At 37.7% G+C, this 23,461-nt stretch overlaps 1 protein-coding gene across 8 annotated transcripts in view; it reads left to right on the plus strand.

Moving 5' to 3' along the window:
* Window positions 1-23,461, plus strand: part of STXBP4 (syntaxin binding protein 4) — a 77,295-nt gene that overhangs the window by 41,176 nt on the left and 12,658 nt on the right. For 7 of the 8 annotated variants that reach the window (XM_054221665.1, XM_054221663.1, XM_054221662.1 and 4 more), the window contains one exon: window positions 16,926-16,983. The exons of the other annotated variant lie outside the window; for it this stretch is intronic. In XM_054221665.1, the coding sequence (XP_054077640.1) occupies window positions 16,926-16,983 (58 nt within the window). The remainder of the gene's footprint in view (window positions 1-16,925; window positions 16,984-23,461) is intronic. 8 annotated transcript variants of the gene reach the window in all.

A 23,461-nucleotide genomic window follows, 5' to 3' on the forward strand; every position in this document is an offset into this window, starting at 1 on the left:
GCATGATATATTTTAGCTTCTAAATAGAACTTCTCTTTCTTTATTTGCTTCATTTTGTACAACGTGAAGTAAAGAAGCCCTAACCAAAATACCTTTTTGATTCATTTACGATAGACGTGAAACGAAGTCTAGGTATTAAGATAAGGTTGTGGAGTGTTCTTCCAACAGAAAACTGCTTCTCTTGTTAAAGATCATCCTTGACAACCAGGTCAAAATGACATATTTATAAATTAGCTACACAAACTGTCCTCTTCTTCCATAATAGCATGACATTTTGCCTGAGGGAAGAAGTTTAAAGAAGTTCAGTGTATTCCTGAAAATCTCTAAGTACATATTGCCTTGTAATAATGCTGCAGATCAGTTTTGAGCTTTGTAGGTTGAATGACAGCTATGTGAAGTCAGTTCGGCGATTCTTCAAATGAGGGCTCTGTTTAAGAAAAAAACAACTCGTTTTCCAGTGCTTACTACTACGGGATCCTCAAGATCCAGAAATGCAAATGAGAACGTAATAAACAGAATAATCAAGCTCATCCCTTGAAAGATCCATCCTTCATCTTCTTGAAAGACTCTGAGCTATTTTTAGAAAGTAAGTCTTGAGAGGCCTTTCTGCCTTGTGGAATACACGCATCTCCCGAAGACATAAAGAAAATTACTTTCATCATACAAAGGATAATAATGCCTCAGTGCAAGAACTGCAGCATTTAAAAGTAGTTGCTGGCTGCGCTTAGTAGTCCATATGGTTCAAATAAAGCTAAAAAGAATTGAGAAAGCATTTTCTTCTTTTCTGTTACAAAATTAGAAGAGAAATACACTTGGTACTGGTAATGGCGAAAATCTGATTAACCCTGGAACATACTTATCTCCTCATAAAATAGCAGGCAATCGGCATTTTGAAATGTGCACTAGCATAATGCAGCTTTCAAGTATTTTGACTGCTGATTTCCTCGCTCTGTCTCTGAAATTTCTATCCAGAAATACAATCTTGCTCTTGTTGGTATAATCCCAGTCATCAGTATCCATTAAGAGCTATGAAGCCTGCTTCCCTGCTCGGCAGGAACTCAAGCAGTGCATCTTGAACTATTTTTTCCCATCGTGTTCCTTCAATCTTTTGTCAGCCTGGGATGTCACACATGGCAATCATGCTGAAGTTCACTAAAACGATCTCCAAATTAACAAAGCTTCCAAAAAATCCTACTTAGCTTACTGGTACTGATCTTGCCGGTCACAGTAGTCACTATACATTTACTTATGAAGATCCTACAGGCAGAATTTCGGTTGCCCAGCTGTTGCCTTCATTTTCCTTGTCATACATCTCGGGCATTGAAAGCTGAAATATGGAATCTATCCCATTCTTCAGTTTAGTTTTTTTCTAACTATGTTATGGTCAATTGCCAACACCGTTCCATATTCAGCAGTGTTAGTTGTCCCTTCCTATTCTTTTGACAGTGTGGGCGGAACACGCTTATAAGGTAGAGTAGCGAGTCTTCGCAAATAACAGTTTTGCTATTTTGAGAAGAGCTACTATTGTTAAGCATTCATATTCCTTTTACTTATTTGTTGCAGTCCTGGTGTGTTTATTAGAACAGAATTAATGCCATATACATCATTACTATTTTGTTCTTGAAATTAAAGCCACGGTAGTGCTATCGTTTTGTACAGATAATTGCCTGTAGTTCATCAGGAGAGTTCTGGAAAAGTTGACATGTAAGCGTGTTCCCCCCCCAGCCCTTTTTGGTTTATGTCTGTACATCAGAATCCAGATGTAATTGTACCGTGGGTGGGCATTCCCTGGCTATCTTCACTTTTGTTAATTAGGCTAGTGATATTAAAGATGCATTTGCAGAGACTGAATATCAAAATACGAGTCCTAGTCCTCTGTTGACCCCAAGAACACTGTCTGGTTGCTAGCATTTGCTGAAGCTAATGCTGCTGTGTCTTTTTATATTTTTAGTATCAGAAAGAGAAAATTATTTCCTGCAAGATCATCTTTGTGGGCACAATTCTGCATTGGGAGGAGAGCATACCTTTAACCTTCTTTCAGCGGATAAACTAGAAATGTACATTTTCTTCCTTACTGGAAGAGCTGCTTGGGAAGGAGCAGCATAATGATGACCAAAGAGATAACTCTGTGTATTCATTGTTCTGGCAAGGCCATAAATATTTCAGTGAATTAGTGAAATCAGAAATAGAAGACAACTATTAAATTATACAATGTATATCCTGAAAGCATCCGTACAGCTCCCCTTTTTAATATTTTTTTGACTAGCAAAAGAAACTTAAAATCAGTGCTGTATGCTTTAATGATAAAGTGGTTATGTTTGTGAATGAAATGTTTTCTGACGCAGCACTTCCATTAGAAAATACTTATTTGGTGAAATTAAAATATATTATTGCTTTGAAACTTCCAACAACAGCAAAAATGGTGAGTTTTCCCAAAAGAGAATTTATCAGTGGCTTTATCCAGTGGAAAATTTCAGTTTTACTAGTCCCTGAAGGTTGAAGAATTTTTTCTCAAAACAAAAATATTTAATGGTAATTTCATTTTTGTGGGAAATAATAATATTAAGATATGAAATTAAATTTTTACTGTTGAATCTTTTCTGAGTTGGCATTTAAGAAAAACAGATAAATCCCAAAATCACATTGGTAATTTTGGAATATGACCCGATCATCAGTGGCTCCTTCTACTTACAGAATAAGGCAGAATTTTGTGCTCAGGGGGACTGCTGTCTTTTGCCACAGAATATTGGCACAGTATTCTTCATGTAGCATCATGGCATTGTACCAAATGTTGTCACCTTCCCAAGAACAATGCTCCAAAATCCATTTTTCCTTACACAAGAGCAGGAGCAGGTGTGCCTGTAGCGCATCTTCCTGGCCTCCACTGCGTTCTGAAGGCAACAGGAGACTTAAAACCTCTTCCTTATGTAGTAGAAGCATCTCCCAGTTTGTCTTGAATTCGAAATTTAGTTACTTTCTTCTTTGCTCAGTCTCGTCTTGCAAAGGCAACATATGGCAAGACAAGACAGAGCAAGACAGGAGGCTCATGCTGCTGCCGAGTGCATGGTTTGATGTAGTCTCTGTGGGGCAGTGCTTTTCTGGTTTCCAGCTCTGCTCAATGGAAAACTTCGTAGGCACAAGGAGCAGTTGTCTTCCAGTTCAACATGGGCTCCGGACTGGAGATCCCTGCTATCAACCACGCATTGGGAGTGAGTGACACTATGCAGAAACAGTGGCTGCTACGCAAACCAATAGTTTGTCCAAAAATTAAACTTAAGGTAGCAAAAAATTTTAATATTATTTTTTATTAAATTGCAGAGTACCTGCATTTCTTTACTGATCTGAAAACTTTGCTAGTGCAAAGCAGGAATATAATTTGGGAAATGAAATAAAACTTCATCTTCAGTGATGTAACCTGAAAATAACCCTTGACTTAATTTTAATTGTTCCAGCACATGACATCAAATGCACAGGAGATGAGCAGCGGATCCATTTTGCCCTGTAATATAGATATTGTTGAATTTTTGCCTTGTTCTGAAATGGAGGATGTTTCATAAAAAAATCAATAGCTTATCAGCAACGCTTTAGATACGCTGCCAGTCAGATCACAGTGAGAAGCCCAAAGGTGGACAACTTAGGTACTTTCAGAAAAATTAAAATTCAAAGTTGCGTAACAGGCAAAATGGTTTCTATAATCCTCAGGAAAAAAAATCCAAGCACATTTAATACAATTTTACAAGGACACAGTCTAGAATTCAAAAGCATATTCTACATAACTGTTTAATGCAGCAAGACTTTTAATTTTATTCAAATCATTTGAATTTCCACTTTTCCCTGCATGGTAAATAAGAATGAAGAGTTGTAATTTTGACAGTGTTCAAGAACTTTAGTTCCAAAAGGAAAATCTATCCAAGAATTTTAAAACGTTTCATTGCAACAGAACGGAAGCGTTCCACTTGAGAAATGTAATAATGTACATTTTAAAAAATATTTCCAATTTAAATTAAATTAAAATGAGTGTGCATGGATATTAAGTTAAAGTGGAGCACTAGAACTGTGAGGTAAGTCCATTCTTCAGTCTGTAAATCTAATATGCTCTGCTTTATTTCCATCATTTGTACACCTTGATTAAAATTATTATCCCCATTTTAAGGAGGAGTTTGAGCCACGAAGCATCTGACTTGCTCATTCATAGGCAGGGAAAAAAAGAAGGCAAGGATTTAGCAAAAGTCTCCTGAGTTAAAGAAATGATTATTTTTTTCTGCATAGGTGTCATATCGATATTTCTTCCTGGAGAGTAACCTATTATTACTAGAATCTATTGCAATATAGATAATATTCTTCTGCATTCTTTGAAAACTGTCAGTTTTATTACTGATCTATAAAAGTACTTTGTTTCTGTTTTATCATTACTGTATGTTATATTTATGCGGTGCATTTTCATTGAACCAAAATGTCGGGTGGTGCCTGGACTGTGGAACAGTGACAAGTATCACCTTTACACTCTCTTACCCTCTTAGAGGCGTCGTTAGAAAAGGGCAATGACTAATGAGGAAGCACAGACTTCAGAATAGCGACAGCCGGCACAGGCTCCGTTAAAGTTTTCTGAAAAAGTTTTACTGATTTTGGTTTCTTGCCTTTTTTATTGTAATTGCTATATTTTGGTACTGTATGTTTGATGCTACATTTCAGTGCCGCGTACTTGATCTGAATTACATTTTTAGTGCATGGTTATCCACATATTTCAAAGTAATTTAAAATTATAGCTGTGGTTTCCGAGCTGTAGTTTGTAAACAGCCACTGAACCACAAAAGTCTTGTAACTGATTTACAGCTTGTCTACATAAACTTAGCATTTTTACATTCTTTTCAATTACAAGATTCATTATGATAATCTCTGAGAATTTTTGATGGTGGGTGGTGATGCCTGACTCAAAACAATTTGAGACCAGTGAGCTATAGCATCATCACTGCTGAAACAGTAATATTTAGGTGCATACCTGTACTTAAACGCAATGCCTATAATGTTACATAGATAAGGTCAGTGAAGCCAAATCAAGGTTGAATAGTTTATTAGAAAGGTGGTAAACAGCAAAAAACCTCAAAGTTTCACCTTTGTCTGTGTTTTTGTTGTTACCGTTTTCGTTTGGGTTTAGTGTTGTTATTGGGGTGTGAGTTCAGGTGCTATCTGACAAGCCTAAAATAACCACTATAAAGCCTGTTTCTTTGGCAGGATTGGTTTGGTTTTACAATAAATACTTGGAAGGAGATGAGTAAAGAGCTGTTTGGTAGGTAATATAATATATTACTCCTGTGAACACAAGACACAAAAATGCCCTGCAAATGGGAAGCAGAAATATCCGCGTGTAATGTAAATTATACAGAAGTTTAGAAAACTAACACTCAGATAGTACTTTGCCACCAAGGAGTCAAAAAGATTCAGCTAGAAAGGTTCTCCAGCAATGACGTTGTACATCCACCTGCCTCCAGCAACATGAATTATATCTACGTTAACCCAAACGGCTCTTTGTCTAGCATATTTCACAGCTTTCTGTAGGCTAACTGTTCCCATCCTGAATTATCTTTGCCATTAAAAAGCTTCTACTTTGGCTTAAATCCTCCTCATTGCAGTTTAAGAAGTCCATTATTACTTTTTTTCATCTCTCTAGTTATTGAAAACACCCTACTACTTTCCTCTTTGTGGCAGCTTTTAACATATTTGAAGACCGTATCGTGTCTCCGCTGTTTTCCGTTCCCCAAAATAAACTGATACCAGCTTGCGTATTTTTCCCCTACAGAGCATGTCTTCCATTGTATTTCTCTGAGTTCTCTCCAATTCATCAAAATTGTATTGAGTTCTGTAGCCGAGACCTTCCTGTGGGAGACAAAAATGGAATAAGTTTGTTTGCTTTAATACATGGCACACCAGCTCTTATGTCCCCGGGTGGTGCTGCCTTTCCCTGATCGCTTCATGTTTCTGATTCATGTGAAGTTTGGGATTTCCTGTACTTCCCGAGCCTTTTCTTCTGAGCCAAAGGCTGGACATACCCCACTGGCTTTTGTGCAGCTGATTATTCACACCTAGGGAAGTACTTTGCTTTTGTCTTTATTGAATTACACCCTGTTTATTTCAAACATTTGATCCAGTTAGTCAAGCTCTTACAAAATTCTAATCCTGTCTTTCAATGACATTTCAAAGAAATGTCCGTTTACAAACGGGTTTTAAATCCCGAGTTATCCCTGAACTCTCCTCACTTGGACTAAAACCACCTTTTGTTGAATGTGAGTGAGCAATGACATTGTTTTCACCTAACTGGTCTTACTTGTGGGGATTGCTAGGGGACCTGAAAATTAGACCCCACTTGTTTAATTTGGTGTCTGAGATTCAGAACATTACACCTGGTAATTATGTACAAGCAGAGAAGCTAGATAAAAGGTGAGACTAATAAGGACAGAAAAATGTTATAGCCTGATCAAATAAAAAAATATTTAAAATATCAATTAACAAGTTGCTAGCTAATTTATCAGTGCTTGAACATGTATGTTATTCCCAATGTTCACAGCAAGGAAAAAACCAATTCATTGTCTAAAGCCTGTATTTAAGACAGTTCTTTGATGTGACCTAGATTTCAGAACTCTGTTGTTGCTGCTAGAAAAGCAATTTATTCTCTCTCCATTGACTTACCTTTAATGAGAAGAGATGAGTCAGCTTTTGAATAGGCACTGTCTGTACTGACTTTCGAATCAAAACATTTTAATAATGAAAAACAAGTAAGTGATATTATACCTTAAAATGCAGATGAGCTAACAAGATTAGTGTGGTCTCGTTAGGTTAATTTCCAGCATCTCTGAAGGAAGACTTCATTAAAGAGCAGACCTTTAAAAGTCTACGGACTCATTTAGTTCACACTGTGACCCCACTATGAAAAACTTAATTGACTTTGCGCCTCTTCCCATGCAAGTTGTACTAGCCCTTGGTAACTATGGAGACTGAAGTCAAAACTCCCCAGAATCAACAATTTTACTGGGTGGTAAATGCTTCCTAAATTGTCCCTCTATTAATTTCTGTTGACATAATGCTTAGAATTGTGGTATGTTAATCCTTAGTTATAGTATTGGGGAGGAAAAAAACTTCCAGATTTTTTAGCGTGGAGGTGCAGATTGCTCGCAGTCAGAGGAAATCCCCAGGAGACGGGAGCTGGACCTTGAGCTCTCAGTCCCAGGTCGGTGTCTCGCTCCCGGCTGACGTCCCTCGTTGGATTTGCGAGCGCAGTTCAGGCGTGTTCGGCTGCTGATCAGCAGAGGTGGGCAGCCCCGTGTCTCGCTGTGGGTACGTGTGCCCGCACGCCACTCAGGGAGCGACTGCCTCATTACTTCAGGTACTGAAAAATAAAGTAACCGTTACAACAGGGAGCTGAACCACAGGAGTTGCGCGTACTTCCGTGCAGTTAATGCCGGGTTAATTTTCTGTGGCTACACAACTATGAGCATCCTGAGAGAGCTGGATTAAAGCTGGCGGAGGGGGATGATCAGACCTTTGTTTTGAATGTCAGCGTGTGCTAAAGCTGTGAGTGCTCATCTTGTGGAAGAGGGTTGGTACGCTTTTCTGTCAGTTCCTTCACTTGGCACATTTTTTCCCTTTTTTTCAGTAGGTAGGAGTGAGAAGCTGAGGGCTAGCGGAGTTACTTAGACATGTGTGGTGCACAAGTGTGATAATTTAAATGGAAAGAAGTACAGAGAAAGTTGATTGCCAAGAATGATATAGGAAGCTTTTTAAACGTGTATTTTAAGGAGAATTTGCAAGAGGAAAAATAATTGCTTGGTGCTTATGAAGGAGACCTAAATGAGATGCAAAATGTAGATAAATCTCATACTAGCTCTATTACCTCGTGCCATAAGGGACATCTGTCGTTAACCGGGAGTGAAGGGTGGAGGTTTTGCCTTGCATTAGTGATTGCCACAGGTATTATGGTTGACTCTTTTACAGTTAAGGTGAAATAATGTATGCTAATTTAGGCACATGGTGGATTTTTTTTTTCTTCAGATTTATAGCAAAAAAGGAAAGGTATCTATCCTAGTTTCTAATAACTTTTGATGTTATTTTTAAAATACTTTTAAAGTCATATATTCCTGTAAATAAAACCCTTCTTTAATTTATGTGTAGCTGCAGCGGGTTTTGTAACAGGCTAAAAGGATATCTTGTGTTAATGTATTTTTACAATTCTTGCTTCAAAAGGAAAAAGTATCACTTTAGTCTGTACTTTCTGTGAAATGAGCTCAGCAGAGAGTAGTTCTGTGTCTCGCAATTGGAGGTGGTTCATGCCAGCCCCCTGCGCAGTTTAATTTCATCATCAGCGCAAAAAAGTAAGATATTACTTAGCAATAAAGGCATATCATGTAATACTATTGCCTTTTAAATCTCAGACAATTTCTGCTCAATTCTAATTTTAGACAGTCATTTTAATTTGTTACCAATGAATGCTTTCTAATTAAACTTATATTTAACAGTCACATGCGTCAGTGAGCAATGTGAGATGACAGTGATGGAAGTGGGTGGATAGCACAATAGATGGTGACAAGAGAAGTTGATCCAGTAAGGAAAGGAGGAGACGGATGAAATCCGAAACAGAGAGTAATCAGGGGAGCAAGAGAGTAGGGAAACTGAGGAAAAAATAAATGGTTCAGAGCTGGGCCATACAGTCAAGTATTCCAGGCTATTCCTAGTGACCTAGTGGGGGTGGCGAATGCCCTGTGTGCAGAGGCTGGCATTTCTGGAATAAGAATGTGTTATTCCAGGTTCTTTTTAATCAGCTGGAAGTGGATTCTACCAATTCAGAACAAGGATGTTCTCAAAAGAGTACTTACTTCTATGAATTTAACTTTTTTTTTTTAGCCTACGTGGCCTTTGTGTAGAATTTGCCAGTTAATGGACCATTTCTCTAATTTTGTAATAAATAATGTGTTTCCCATCTTCTTTTCAGCAGTTTGAGATTCGTAGCTATGAACAAAATTAATTTCAAATTAAATTCTGCAAACATTCCTCAAAAATTAATTTGTGAATTGTAGTATATTCAGTCAGCAGTGGAAATAATAGTAATGTGTTCTTGACCAATCACAAATAGACAGCATCATGTTAACAGCACTGGAAGACTGTAGAAAAAAGCCTGCAATTAATTCATAGAAAGGAATTTTTTTTTTTAAATCTGGATAAGACTGAAAAAAATTCAATGGGGAACATACCATTTTTAAGAGCTTATCAGGGAGCACTGCTAGCTATATAGTCCGAGGGTACTCTGTTTTTCTTGCTGTGTCACTAGTTGACGCTCGTGTCATTGGAGCCTTTAACATTAAAATAAAATAAAACATCTTTGATTTGGCAAACTATAGCAGATGGGAGCCAGTAGCGGATAAGGAGCTCTAGTGTGATTTTTTTTTTCTTTTTTTTTTTTTCTTTGCAGCCTTCTCTGTGAAAAAGGTAGATTTTTGCATTCTGCAGTTCTATGATTTTCTGTATTGCTTCCACCTTATCCACAGATTCTTCAGCCACAATAAACAAAAGAACTTGGGGGTGAAGGGGGTTGGTCACTGCGTTCTTACGTATTTTCACTGGGCAGCCGGTAGCATTTTAGTAAGAAGCAGTGTAGGTGAAAAATACAAGAATTGTCAGGTAATCAGTATGTTAAATGCATTTTTAAAAGCAAATAATACAAGCCAGTAGATTATGCAAAGTTCAGTGTATGGTCAGAACGAGCTAGTCTTAAATTCCTCTTTGCTTTCATTATCCCTTCCCTTTGAGGGCTTACACTTTCCTGGCCCTAATGACTTGACAAACATATTACGTTCATGACCAAAAAAGTTAAAATGTTGAAGGACAAACTGCATAATGGTATCGTGGCCTCTGACTGTCAAATGTGTGTATGTGAAAAGGCGCTGTAAGCCAAACGTGATGCATATTGACTATGTTATAAGTGTACTGCAATAATAAGCTTGGTTTTTTAACTTAAGTTGCTAAATAATTCCTTTTTTTCTGAAAGGTGATTATATTACAAAACCAAAAATCATTAGTAGTACTTTGAATTCCTTTCGTGTCAGCATTTCAAGGCATGCAGTTTGTCTTCAGCTCTTTGTACGCTGAAAGACGTTCCCAGTTCCACATCAGTAGTTGGTGTAGATGCTCAGATCCTAGCCCGCGACTGTAGGCAATGGCATGAATCTTCTCTTTTACCCCTGGGCTAAAATGAGGATTTATCCAAAAGCCGATGGTTTGGGGGTTTTTTTGTTGGTTTCTGGTGGCTTATTTACCTTCCCTGTCCTCACAGAAGTCTGCATCTTCTCTCAGGTACCTTAGAACAGCTTCTATTTGGTGAAGCGGGCTGATCAGTACTTAATTTGCTGTACTCTTCCCATTCCCTTTAAAAGTCAGAATGTTTTATAGTAATGTTATTGTGAAGTAGGTACTGCAAGCTCCGATGGCCTCTGCCATTTCTGTATAATTGGTTGTAGGCATTCAATTGCCATCAACTAAGCAGAACAAAGGATTTTATTGCCCTTGTTAAGTGTGTTGTGCTTATGTTGTACTTTCACTACTAACCTCCTGCATGGATAAAAATGCGCATCAGCTAGACTGTTTGCTTCTCCTTTTAATAACAGTCTAAATTGCTTGGGTCCTGCAGTACTTAAAACTTTATTTGAAAAGAGAATATTAGTCTTCATTTGAAAAATATGTAGTTTAGGGTTTTTGCCATATTTCCAACATTCGATTTTTGAAAAGGTAGATTTTTTAAAGTAATGTTTCAGGAAGGTAATTCTTTATCCATCTTAAAGACAGCAGCAACCTCATTGCTCGGTTGACTGTAGCTCTCACGCATTTCTGAAGAACTTAAGTGCACACACTGGGCAGAGTTTGTTCTAAATTTGGATTTCCTTATTTGTTAGGTAGGAAAGCATTATGTCTACAATGATGTCTGATCACATGTACTGATTGGAGGTCATTCTTATTTTCTGAAATTAGTCAGTTGACTGATCATTGTTTGGATATTACAATTTCTGTTGTATCCATACTGTTTCTAATTAACTGTACCAAGCTATTCACAGACAAGTATTACAGTAGACAAAAAGCATTTATAACAGTTTGTAATTTAAAATTATCATAAAAACCTTAAAGTTTATCGTATAAACATTCAGCATGAGAACCAAACTATTTTATAACTCTCATTCTAAATTGTAACTTGAGATGATGTAATTGTTTTAATAAGAGATTAATGAGTTTGCCAACATAGGTGGGTCAGTATCTTATGATTAATAGGAAATGTGAAAACACAAAGTCATCTTTCATCATACCCTGAATATCCAAAGTAAGAAAAATACTTTTCCTGACGCGTGGTTTCTAGGAACGAGACTGAATGGAGACAAGCCGATCTGCCAACTATACTCTAAATTAGCATAAACTGCAGTTGCTAGTATTTCCCAGATGTCTCCAGTTGAAAACTACTTGCTCCATCTTTGTTTTATTAAATTACCAACAACAAAAGAAAAAGGACAACTTCTTTAAAAAGGAATTTGATATGTGAAAGAAAGGAATGGAATGTCCCCTTAGCAGAGTATTATTCATAAAATGAAACACATTTGTTTGTGGGAAGAGCACTTGAAATGGTCTAAAGAATAAAGTGGTACACAAGCAAATGCCAGAAGTGCATATTCACTTCTGAAAGCTGTTTTTCTGAACCTGAGTTTTTATACTTAAATCACAAATAAGCAGTAAAACACAATAGATGTTATTGCCAGCCTCACAAAATAAAGGGCCGTTTTATGCCTGCACCCTGCTGAACACGCTCGACAAGCCAGGCTGGATGTGGATCCTCCACAGATTTTTGCTTTATCTGTGTCAAATTGCATAACTCCGAGAGGAGTTCCTCTGCCCGTCTCCCATCATACGGTACCTCAGTCTCCTACCTGGGATGTGCCCATATGCCAGTAGGACTCAGGAGTCCAAGAGCAGATAACTTAGAACCAACAAGTCAGATCTTCAGCTTTCCACCCCCTTTGCATTGCCTGGAGAGCTCAGAGGAGGAGCCAAAGGCACTGGGGATCTTAACTAATGAATTTTCTGTTGAGACCACATGAGGAAGGCTTCAGTGTTGATAAGAGCCGAATTAGTGGATCAGAAAAGAGATCAGAATTCAAAACTTCGTTCATCAAGTGACAGAGAAAACCGTTTATAATGTCCTTTAGCAAATCTTTTAGATTTTAGAAATACTTTTAGCAGGTAATTCCTATTTTTTAAAAATCTTCATCATTTTTGAGAATCTACTATTAAATATAAATAAATTATGAGGTGGTAAATGAAGGGTAGCTCTGAGCTAGCTCATGCTCTCTTACTTAAAAAAATATGTATAAGTGGGAAAGTCAAGCTAGGTAAAAGGCTATGTAAAAAAGACATCCTTATTTCTGTTGTTGGTCAAAGACTATGTTTGTTGTGAAATTGAATACTTATACTGTGTGGCTTTTGAATTCCAGAGAGATATTACATCCCTTAAGCTTGATGCTTCATATTAATTCCAGACGAGGTGGTTTAATGATACAGCCACGAGGTTGTTCAGCCCTTACAGGAAACGAATTGTAGGGAAACATCCTTTTTATGGTGGATGGCAAAGCTGTGAACACTGCTGGAAAGGAGTTTATGCTTCACAGAAGAGTTTTGAGGGTGACATTCTGGTAGGCAGCTATCCCTACGCAGTCTTTTCCAGTTCATCAGTAACATTTGTGTGACTGTGTATAATGGAAGCAGGGTTTTAAAGTCTGGCCTTAAGGGCAAAATAAAGCGCTTAAGGGACATATTTATCTTGAAGCATCTAAATAGTCACACTTTGGACAAATCTAGATAAATTCCTACTGAACAGTACCTTTTTGAACAGTTCTTACCGTAGTCTCTAAAACTCTCATTTCCTTTTGAGTAATTCTGTCAGAAAATAAGAAAAATAAAACATTTTGGACTGCAGTATTTAGATGTTAGGGAAATAGCTGCCAGTTTTGAGTCAACTGAATATTCATGCTATGGTGTCTGCTTTTATTTTCATCTGCTGATCTCCACGTTTCTTTTTCTTTAATATTTTTAAGCTGACCTATTGGGGGGAAAAAACCCCAACAACTACATTACTGCCGAGCTTCTAGGTTTGATAACTGCCCAGTAAAATCAGGCTTTTTCCTAATTTTTGTATTTTCCCCCTTCTTCCTTGAGGGACATCCTTTGATCATGCTAAGTGCAGTCTTTTTTGCATGTGCAGTGTATGCATTCTGTCTTGGAAACAGTTGGCAAAATCTTCAACATCTGTCACTTCATACAGGTTTATAATTTGGGCTGATGCTTATCTTTCTGCTTAGTGCAACCAGCCGAGTAGCGGTGGTGGTGCATTTGCTTTGTCCTGGTAACCCAAGGAAGTGATAAAGGTCGAGGAGATCCACGCTTTACCAAGTATCAAGAAAATTTTGTTTGCCCTAGGGTTTCAGTCCCTTTCTGCTTTATATAATGTTAATTTTACAACAGTGGTTATGGCAGCAGGCATCTTGCAGCTGGGGAGCAAGCAGTCACCAGGGATACTGCTTTGCTGCGCTGTGACCAGCCCCAACGCTACCGTGTACGTACAACAGCAAGTGGTTTGTTGTTTTTCACATAGAATTACAGAAATCTCTTTTGCATTAAACCTAATTAAATGCATATACTCAGAACAAAATAACAGTAGGTTATAATGTATTTTGGCTAACATGCACTCTCTCAGGAGACTGTTCTGTTTGGGCAAAGGATGCTTTAGACTGTATTCTGTTTATTTTGCATGCTTAATCACTTTTGCAGTTCCACCTTTACCTTAGAAAAGGTAAACAATCACAAATATTTCCATAGCAAGAAGCCCTGTATTTTCTGCTGAAAAGAAATTATTTTTAAATATTGTAAAACTATACTTTCTTTTTAAGATGGTATATGCAGACAACTGCAGCCAAGATATATTATTTATGAAGTTTCATCAAAGACTGTAGCAATTCACAGAAGAAATAATAAATATGTAGGAAATGTAAGACTGCCGGAGTTTATATAGGCTAAATCCTGTGTCTTTCAGACTATGTTTCTGACTGCTTGAGCTCCTTTACCTGCTGTTTACTCCAGGTGAGAGTGTAGCAGTCTTTCAAAGCAAGTCCTAGGACAGGCAACAAATCTGACCCTGGAGGGTGTGAAAAAATAGAGCACTAGGAAGTAGATCAACTTATGAATGATTCATGGAGAAAGTGGGCTTGAAGGAAGTGAAGATGATGTCTAGGGAAATACGATGCAAAACATGAGAGCCTCCTGGCTACTGTGGGAAATACCAAGAAATAGAAATACAAATCTAACAGCAAAGGAAAGGAGCAGAGGGAACAGGAGTGAAAAACTAGTGGAGAAAGAGTAAAAATGTTCAAAATAAAGGCATTAAAAAACCTACAGATGTAGGTGGAACTTTGAGGCGTATAAAGAGTGGATAGGATATACAATCTAATGCATATAAAGTCAAAAAGGCAAATAAAGCGGTGGAGATGATACCTCCAGAGTCTGATTTATAGGTGACAAATGTATTCAGTGTTTTTGAAAAGCATAGTCTTTTGTGGTTAAGAAAAGAATACAGAGCACCAGTTATCATTGCTACCTACGTACCGTTCTTCATTTAGAAGAAAAAAAAGAAAGACATAATTTTAATCAAGTTACTAGTGAAAAAAGTGTAATTATCACTGATGAATGAAACAGGTGATGTAGGGGATCCATGTGAGCACAGAGCAAATGCTGAGGGTTTATTCATAACTGAGCAAATCTGCTGTCATTTATTTTGGATATGCATGTTACATGCAGGAATGAGGAAAGGCCAGGGCAGATGGAAGCAACTGAAGGATGAATCCTATTGCCATTTAAATCATTAGAGAATATCCATGTTGAATAAAGGTCCCGTCTTTTATGAGAGAGGAAGGAAGAACTGGTGATCATGTCTAGCATATTAGCATATTTATAACTTAAAACATCCTTTTCTTCCTTCCTTCATAATGGAGTCAGAGCCTGAAAACTGTTACGCAGCAACTACCTTGTATTTAAAGGGAAGTGGCTGTGGATTATTCTCTCTCAAAGGTAGTAGGTGGCATGTTTGGAGGAACAGATTGTATAGATCTGTTCTAAAAATGGGAACAAGCTTGAGATAAGTGACTAATATGGGGTAAAAGTGAAAGGGAAAAAAAATTCCAATGGGCTTTTTACTTTTCAAGCTGTACTAAACAGTTGTGGTGCTGTTCTACAATTACCAGCTCTCAAGTTCCCTTCCTGAGTTCCGGGGTTCTGGTAGGCTTACTTGTTGCTCTTCGCTTGGTGCCTACAGGTATAATTACTTCTCAGGTGGTCTGTACCTGCTCCACTGTGCCAAGTCATGAGCTGTAATGAGCTCTGTTTATCTTTGAGAACTGAAGTTACCCCATTCTGGATTTTTAAGAAGTAAGGACCACACTAGAGACAAAGGTGTGACGGTGGGAGAAAAGAAAATGAGCCTTTTAAGAAAGAAATTAGAAGAACTGTACGTGTGCACTCAGGGCATGCCTCGGTATGAAGCGGCTGTCAAAGATCCTATGGTGCGTGCAGTCCAGCACATTTTCCAAATAAAAGTTTTAAATCTAGAGCAGGCTCGCAGATGGTTCTAATGAGCTGGTCTTTGAGATATGCTGTGCCTTGAACAAAACAGCTTAACTCCTAAGACACTAACATTTCAAGATGACTTCCAAGCTAAAGCACTTCCAGAACAATTTTCATGCACATTTTAATTTTATTTGTATTTCTAGTCTCCACAAAAGGCAGGTTTTTCAGGACCTTGCACTTTTCTTTATATACATTACAGTGGAGTATCACAAAAGCAAACATCAGGAGGACTATTTTCGCCCATTGACTCATGCTTTTTTCTCCCGCACTTTTCGAACTCTACAGACATTTGGTTTTGAACAAATAGTAATAAAAAAGGTAAAGGTTTCCTATGAAAAATGAATTTTTAAAGTGACATAGTGTAGTACCCTACTAAGAGTATTACTCATCTTTCTCATGGATGCGGCTTTCAAACCAAGAACAAAATCCAAGACTGAGTTTTGAAGATTAGCATGACTGATAATTACAAAAGGGGAAAAGAGAGCAGTTTCTTAGTGCATGTAAAAATGGCAGCCTTTTAGAATTACTTATTTTAATTTATGCTAAATGTTGCAGTATTAAATACTTTAACTCCCAGAAACACTACTGTAAATCAAAAAATTAAGCAATGCATTTAGTAAATTAACCTTTTTCAGGATATGTGGACATAGATAATAATCGTTAGGTAGAAAAGTGTACGTACAAACATCTGCACATATGTTTTCTGAATCTGTCTCTGAGTGTCTTCAAGTTTGTGTCTGAATTCCCAAAGAATTATGTATAAACACAAAAGTTGGGGATAAACCAAACAGCAGAGGATTTAATTCTACCCAGCCTTCCACCTCGTATCGTTACTAGCATCTGTGTGTGGTAGCTGTAAAACCAGAGTAAAATGGACCTCAGCAGACCACAGACGCAGGGCGTTTTTTGGGCACTTCATATAGGTGTAAATTACAATAAAAAGTTCAAAAAGAGTTAACTGCTACACTCTAATTTGACCAGACTTTCAGCTTTTATAAAAGACATGCTAGTAATAAAAGTATCGTCAAATGGTTCATAACTTTGTAGCACAGCAAATATTTATTAAATTGTATTGTTTATATTATCTATTGCAAACCTAGCGAGAATTCATTTATAATCTTTTTACGACGTGGTTTGAAATTACAGCATTCTAGCTTACACCATTTCAAAACTATGTTTTTGCGTCACCTAAGCTTTGAGCGACATCTTATATCTTCATTTCATCTTAGGTCTGCCTTATGGATGGGAAGAAGCTTATACAGCAGATGGAATCAAATACTTTATCAAGTGAGTAGGTCTGGGGGAAAATGGATCAGAGTGGAACATCAAACTAAACGAATTAATGGAAAAATGAGTAAAATAACAAAAGCTGTCGTATGTCTTATATACATCTTTATTACTGAAATCACTTGTTCTTTTCTGGTTTTTGTGACTTCACTGTCAAGAGGGTCCTAGAGGGCTTCGTCACAAATCCAACTGAAATTCAGTGACAACTGTGTCTTTGTCCTTCAGATGTCTTTGAAAACCCTAGTCTACGGTGTTGAGAACTTCCCCGGTTACGTGTTTGACCCTGTAATGGACCCAGGAGATAAGAAGAACACTCATCCCCTAAATAGTTTACAAGTATAAATATCTATTTTTAAAAATGCCCTTAGATTTTGGGGAAGTGGAAGAATTCTTAGAATTCTTTTAGATTTTTAGAAGGTAATGCTCTGGTTTCGCCTAGCTCTCAAGTTACTGATGGTTTTTTTGACGTCATATCCTGCTCCCTTGTGTGGGAATAAGTGGTGCTGCTGCTGCAAAAGGGTGAAGGAACAGGACTGAAAGCATTTAGTTATATTTATAAAATGATCCAGAGATTTCCAACTGCCATACCATTCATTTAGAAGAAAAGTCATGATACGCTAGACTTTGCGCTGAAGATGCTAAATGGAAGCTTACTAACTTGAGTATCACAGAGTATTGACATTTGGCGGTGTCACTGGCTGCAGGTAAAGCAACCTTTATTCCTTGGGTAACGGCACTGAAGCTGCACCAGGTGCAAAAGCCGCCTCTCATATTCTGCATATATATTACTTTTTTGTTCTTGATTTCTACTCCATTAAAATGATACCTATGGTTTCCATAAGGTTTGCTTTCTACATTTTCAGGGGGTTGCCAAAGATAAAACCATACTCTTCATAGCCGGCTTATTAGAAATACTTACATTAACTAATAGCGAATTTCACTGGTGTATGCTCAGGATAGACATTGCAACCCCCCCAAAAAAGTGAGCACCCCCCAAAAAAAACTCCAGAAAAATATCTCTGTATCGGGGGTTACCTGTGATTTTTATTTTTTTTTTAGAAGATATTGCAAACAAATTATTTTTTCAAAACTCTCCAGAGACTAGAGGAAAGGTGACATTGATAAGATGCTACAATAACACGGTGTCTAAAGCATAAAGAAAACCTCTACAAAAGCTTTTAAGTCAGTAATGATTTGAAGTTGTAATCATCTGGGGCCGGCGGGAGGAGGGAGGGGGAACAAAGCACTGGGCTTGGGGCCCCAGTACTTGCTTTTTGGCTTTCCTTAACTATAGGATTTCCTTAGTGATCATTTATCTGGAAGAATAGAAGGAAAAATGCAGTGCAAATTCATTATTTACAAAAAAAAAAAGAAAAAAGGTTATATTATTTTTTAATCAAATCAGAAATATGGTTTATATCCTGCTAATGTGTTGCAAGTAGAGAATTGAAGGTTTTTTTACAAAAAGCTATAGAAATGTGTATACTATAGGAAAGATTTTTTTTTTCAATTGTATTCTCTGATTCTGGAGGAAAAATGCATGAAAAAGAAGTAGCTCGTGTTGTGTGTCACAGAAGCTTCAGGAAGTGAATTGGACAGTATGCTGTTGTTTTTTCCAGAATATAGTGAAAAATAATTCATAAAATAGGGGTTTTTTATTATTTCTCTAAAAGATTGAAAGAATTGGTGAAAAATACAATTCATCTCCATTCCATGTATATCACGAATCATTGTTTAATTAATAGTAAGTTATTCTAGCCGCTGAATTTTGCATGTTGTTTAATTGTTAGAGGTGCCAGGAAGACACTGTTTTGCAGGTGGACTTCCACAGTCTCCTAAAAGACAGGAAGGGCAGCAAATAAATCTTTGCAGTGAGATAAAATTACTTTTATCCCAAACTCTCATAAAAGTCACGTAAATAACACTGAAGTTTATGTATTAGCTAGCCAAGAAAAGCAGGGACATTTTCTTCCCTTTTTTTTCAAATACACTGCTCTGTTGTCCTTGCCTCACCCCGCGGTGCCTCGAGCTAGATGTATTAAAGCAGACGTGGTTTTTTCTGCAGAGGTTTCCAAATACACCGTATATGATACTGCATTCCAGCTCTAATCAAAGGACGGCTTTTATTTTCAGACAGATGTAGGTTACTACATGGGATTTGTACCAAAAAGAATGGTAGAAAAATAACTTAGGAAATGAAAGTGAATTAAAAGCCAATTTCATAGCAATGGAAACAAATACAAGAGCAACTATTAAAATAGAGCACTGTTCCCTTGGTCTCCATCTGTTGATACAGGGAGCCATTATACAACAGTTGGAAAGTTAAAGGCGGGTGCTGGATTCTGTTTGGGTAAAACACTTGCAATATTCTGTGTTTATACCTGCCTAACTGGACATTGAGCTTGAAGATAGTATTATCTAGCAATAACAGCAAATAAAATTTAGAAACAGAATAGAAGAAATCTCATATTCTTGAAACATTTCTCCTCTCTTTTTTTTTTTTTTCTGGTTTTGTTACCATGCTTCTCGTGCAAGTCCTTATCTTGGTGACTCAGCAGAAAGTTAGATTTGCTGAATATGTGCCAGAAATTTCTTTTTAAGTTCTGCACTTGCATACTGAACTATTGCAGATGTGACAATAAGATGCATATTAGCAACAGTAGAATCTCAGCTAGTGTCAGTGGTGGAAGCCTAATTTGCAGAGAGCATCAGATCTTTTGCACGTCAGCCCCACTTGCTGAAACTACGGATTGGAATTCAGTAGTTCACATGGAAAAGCTTTTTCAGGGATTTTTGCGTGTCTGATCTTTGATCATTCATGACCCATGAATGTTCTTCCCTCTTTTTAATTTACTCCTAGTATTACAAGTGATAGCACCGCAGGTTTTCCATCGTTGTTACCTTCTGCAGTCTGTCTTAGAAAGTTCTGCATGTCGGTTTTTACATGGCAGGAAAGCAAAATCTATCCATTTTAATGGAGAAGGGGATAAAATCACCCTTCACAACCACTGTCTAAAAACTTACATTCTTCTGAATGGAGCCACCACACTGACATGTTAAGAGCTCTTAGTGCAGTTCATTAGAATGAAATTAACTGTGCATTGCAATAAGACATCATAGTAATTAATGTTCCTTTTAACTATTTCCTTATTTTGCTTTCATGACTGTTTCCAGATGCCTTTACAGAGCGTAAGCCAGGCTTTTTGCGTGCTTGAAAATTCATACCTCTTACTACACTTTGTAATGTGTACAAAGTCAGTCTAAGAAAGTTAACTATTTCGAGCAAGGAGCGGGGCTTGCGTAGGTCCCTGGTTTCTAACGTTGGATGGTAGAGATTTCAAGATGAAAATTCTCCTCAACACAGAAAATATCCTTTTCTAGGAGGAACTTAGCTTGAGGTGCATCTCATCAGCTGATCCTTTTCAGTAGGATTTAATCTAATTGTTTAAATGGGGATTAGCAGAACAGTTGATACTTCACAGCCCTGGTACTAATGCTGTAACCTTCTTGTTCTCTCTGGCTGTGAATTTCAATCCTTTCATTCTTTGGTGTTTAGAACAGCCAAGGCCATGAGGGGCTTAGGAGTGTTTCAACATTAGCCCACTTCCATGTATACAAACACATAGAAAAACATGTTATAATTCCCTAAACGTAGCCACAATTCAACTGATCTTGCATGTGAATGCAGTTAGGCTGTGGGGCTATATAGAAGCTGCAATGGCTCTGTTTAAATCCACAGCAGTTTTACAATATGCTAAGGACAATCAAATACTATTTTAATTAGTGGTTGCCTTCAGTTCCAATGTGCTTTATTGGGCCATCAAGTAGCTGAGTCCATAAATCTGTATGTTAGAAATCTAATGCAGTAAACACCCCAGAATGGAATCTTAATAGCACATAAGCTTGAGACAGCTTGCTGTGAGATTTCCATAAATATCTCTGAAGGGGGTGTAGCAAGATGAAGTGCATGAGAAATCAGAGTTTAAAAGAAGCAAACCAGCTGGCTTGTGTTACACACTAAAGTGAAACCCACTTATGTGAATAACTGACATGAATAAAACATTTACATGGCTGTATTCCGAAGGGGCTGAACAGCGCTCTGTACCTGCCAGGGAAAGCTGTATCTTGTCCAGGAATAGTCACCTTAAGAGAGTTTTTGAAATCAATTATTTTATTCAGGAAATCATTTCAGTCTCTCAGTAAATTATTTTCAATCAACCAAGTTGCTAAAATCAGTCACACAGTACTGGCAAGTGTAAGAAAACTACTGTTTAGGCTGCTGGTGTGTCATAAATTCACGTGATTCTGTGCTAGGCATTAAGGTCATGCGTATAGGTTTACCATGAAATAGCAAACAGTAATGTAAGCCTCTCTGAGTCACATCTCAATACGCATTAGGGAAAAAAGCAAGTTCAAGTGTCTTACTAATATAATATAAACTAACAGTTACCAGAAGGACAAAAATTACACCAGTAGACTAAAAGGTAGGGATCAGCTTCATTGCTGATATAACTGTGCTTTCCTCCTGCTGGAGAATAACGGTTGAATTTGGCCTCAGATATATTTTGAAATAACCTGGCGTACTTTAAAGTGATGGAGAGGGCGAGCACTATTTTATTTTGCATGTAGCAATGCAATCAGTCATTCATACATAGCACCAGATTCATGCCCCATCAATTAATGTGTTATAGAAACACATTGCCAGCGCCTGTTTCCTCACCAATTTACGTTTGGCGTTTCTGTCACTGTTGATGTCAGCCAATTTGGGTAAGAAGAGTTGAGATTCTGACCTCATTTGCTCGAAGTGACAATTGAATGTAGCCTAATGGGGTTTTCAGCTGTCCACTGCAATTCCAAAATCATAGAATAAAATTATAGAAAAGTCTGGATTGGAAGGGAGGTCTGGAGGTCATCTCGTTTAACCTTACCCAGAGCCCTGTCAAACCAAGCCTTGAATATTTCCAGTGAGGGAGATTCCACCACCTCTCTGGGTGCCCTATTCCAATGTTTAGCTGTTCTCACAGTGAAGAATATTTTCTTAATTTAGATGGAATTTCCCCTGAAGCAACTTGTACCCATTGCTTCCTGTCTGTTGCCATACATCTTTGTGAGAAGAGTGCCTCCATTTTCTTTACAACTGCCTCCTGGGTACGGGAAGGCTTTGATTAGACACCCACCCCCACCCCCCGAGCTTTCTCTTCTCTGGGCTGAACGAACCCAATTCCTTCAACATTTCTTCATGTGCCAAGTTCTCCAACCCTCTAATCATCTTGGTGACGCTCCACTGGATGCTTTCCAATTTCTCCCTTTTCTGTCTTGAACTTGGAGAACCAGTGTATTGAAGAGACCCCACGTAATAAGATAAAAAAGTGTGATATTAGTTAATTTTACTTATTAGATGAGTAAGGCTGTTCCTCTGTTGTGAGAAATTCAGTTACTGATTTTCTAATAGAAATTCCTGTCCCAAGTAGACGTTTTAGCTGTAAATCCCAGAAACACAAAGGGGCTAATGAGCCTTTATGGAGAATCGCCTGATCCAGATGTGTATGAATGCACTTACCAGCTGGGAGGCATTAGGATGGGAGAAATCTTGTAAGAGCGAGCAGGTTCCTCTTGTTCACTTTTAGAGCTACTCATGTGGTTATTTTTGCCCGGGCTTAGTTCAGGTGTAACGTTGCATGAGTTTACTAAGTGTTGTAACCACTATTAGAAGAAAATGTCACTTTTGTTGTATGCTCTGGCAAAAGTCCTCATGGAAGTCACAGCATTTCCGCAGTGCAACAGAAAGTGTATTCTGTCATTCAGTGGATTTTGTGAATTAGGAACTTCGGGGTTTGATTTTTAAATAGGAGAAAGAGTCTATGCATGACTTTGCTCTCCCAACGAAGTATCATATATGCTAATTAATAAGTGGTTATACATTGGTGGTTTAGAATCACACAGGAACAGTATATAAAAGCATAGCTGGGACACTAATTTTTTCCCAGAAAACCCATTATCGTTAATCTCTTCCAGCCTCCCACTGTGTTCACCTTTAACATATGGCAGCTCTGTATCATGAGACTGGCACCTAAAATTAGGCAGGGCCTTGCTATTCTGCCTCCCACTCCCACCCACTCCTTGCATATGTATACAGTTTGTAAGGACCAGCTGTGAATTTTGCCCCTGTAAACACTGTTTTTCTAGCTTTTTAATAGCGCAAGGTTCCAGCTATTCCACATTAGCTGTCGTTTTCCTCAAGAACATTTATCTTAAATTAAATTTTCCCAAAAGACAAGTAGAAGTTCCCAGATATTTTAATATTTTGGAATCTTTTCCCTTAGCTGTATCAGGGTCTGCGATGTTTTCTATCTTATACCAAAGGAGTAACAGTAATATTTGATTTCGGGCTGTCTTTCAGCAGTTTATCTAAAAATCAGAAGTTTCTCATGGAAGCATTGAGTGCTTCAGTGTGACAAAGAGCAATGAAAGTGTTCTG

The sequence above is a fragment of the Rissa tridactyla genome, chromosome 15 (assembly GCF_028500815.1).
Source record: "Rissa tridactyla isolate bRisTri1 chromosome 15, bRisTri1.patW.cur.20221130, whole genome shotgun sequence".
Lineage (NCBI taxonomy): Eukaryota > Metazoa > Chordata > Aves > Charadriiformes > Laridae > Rissa > Rissa tridactyla.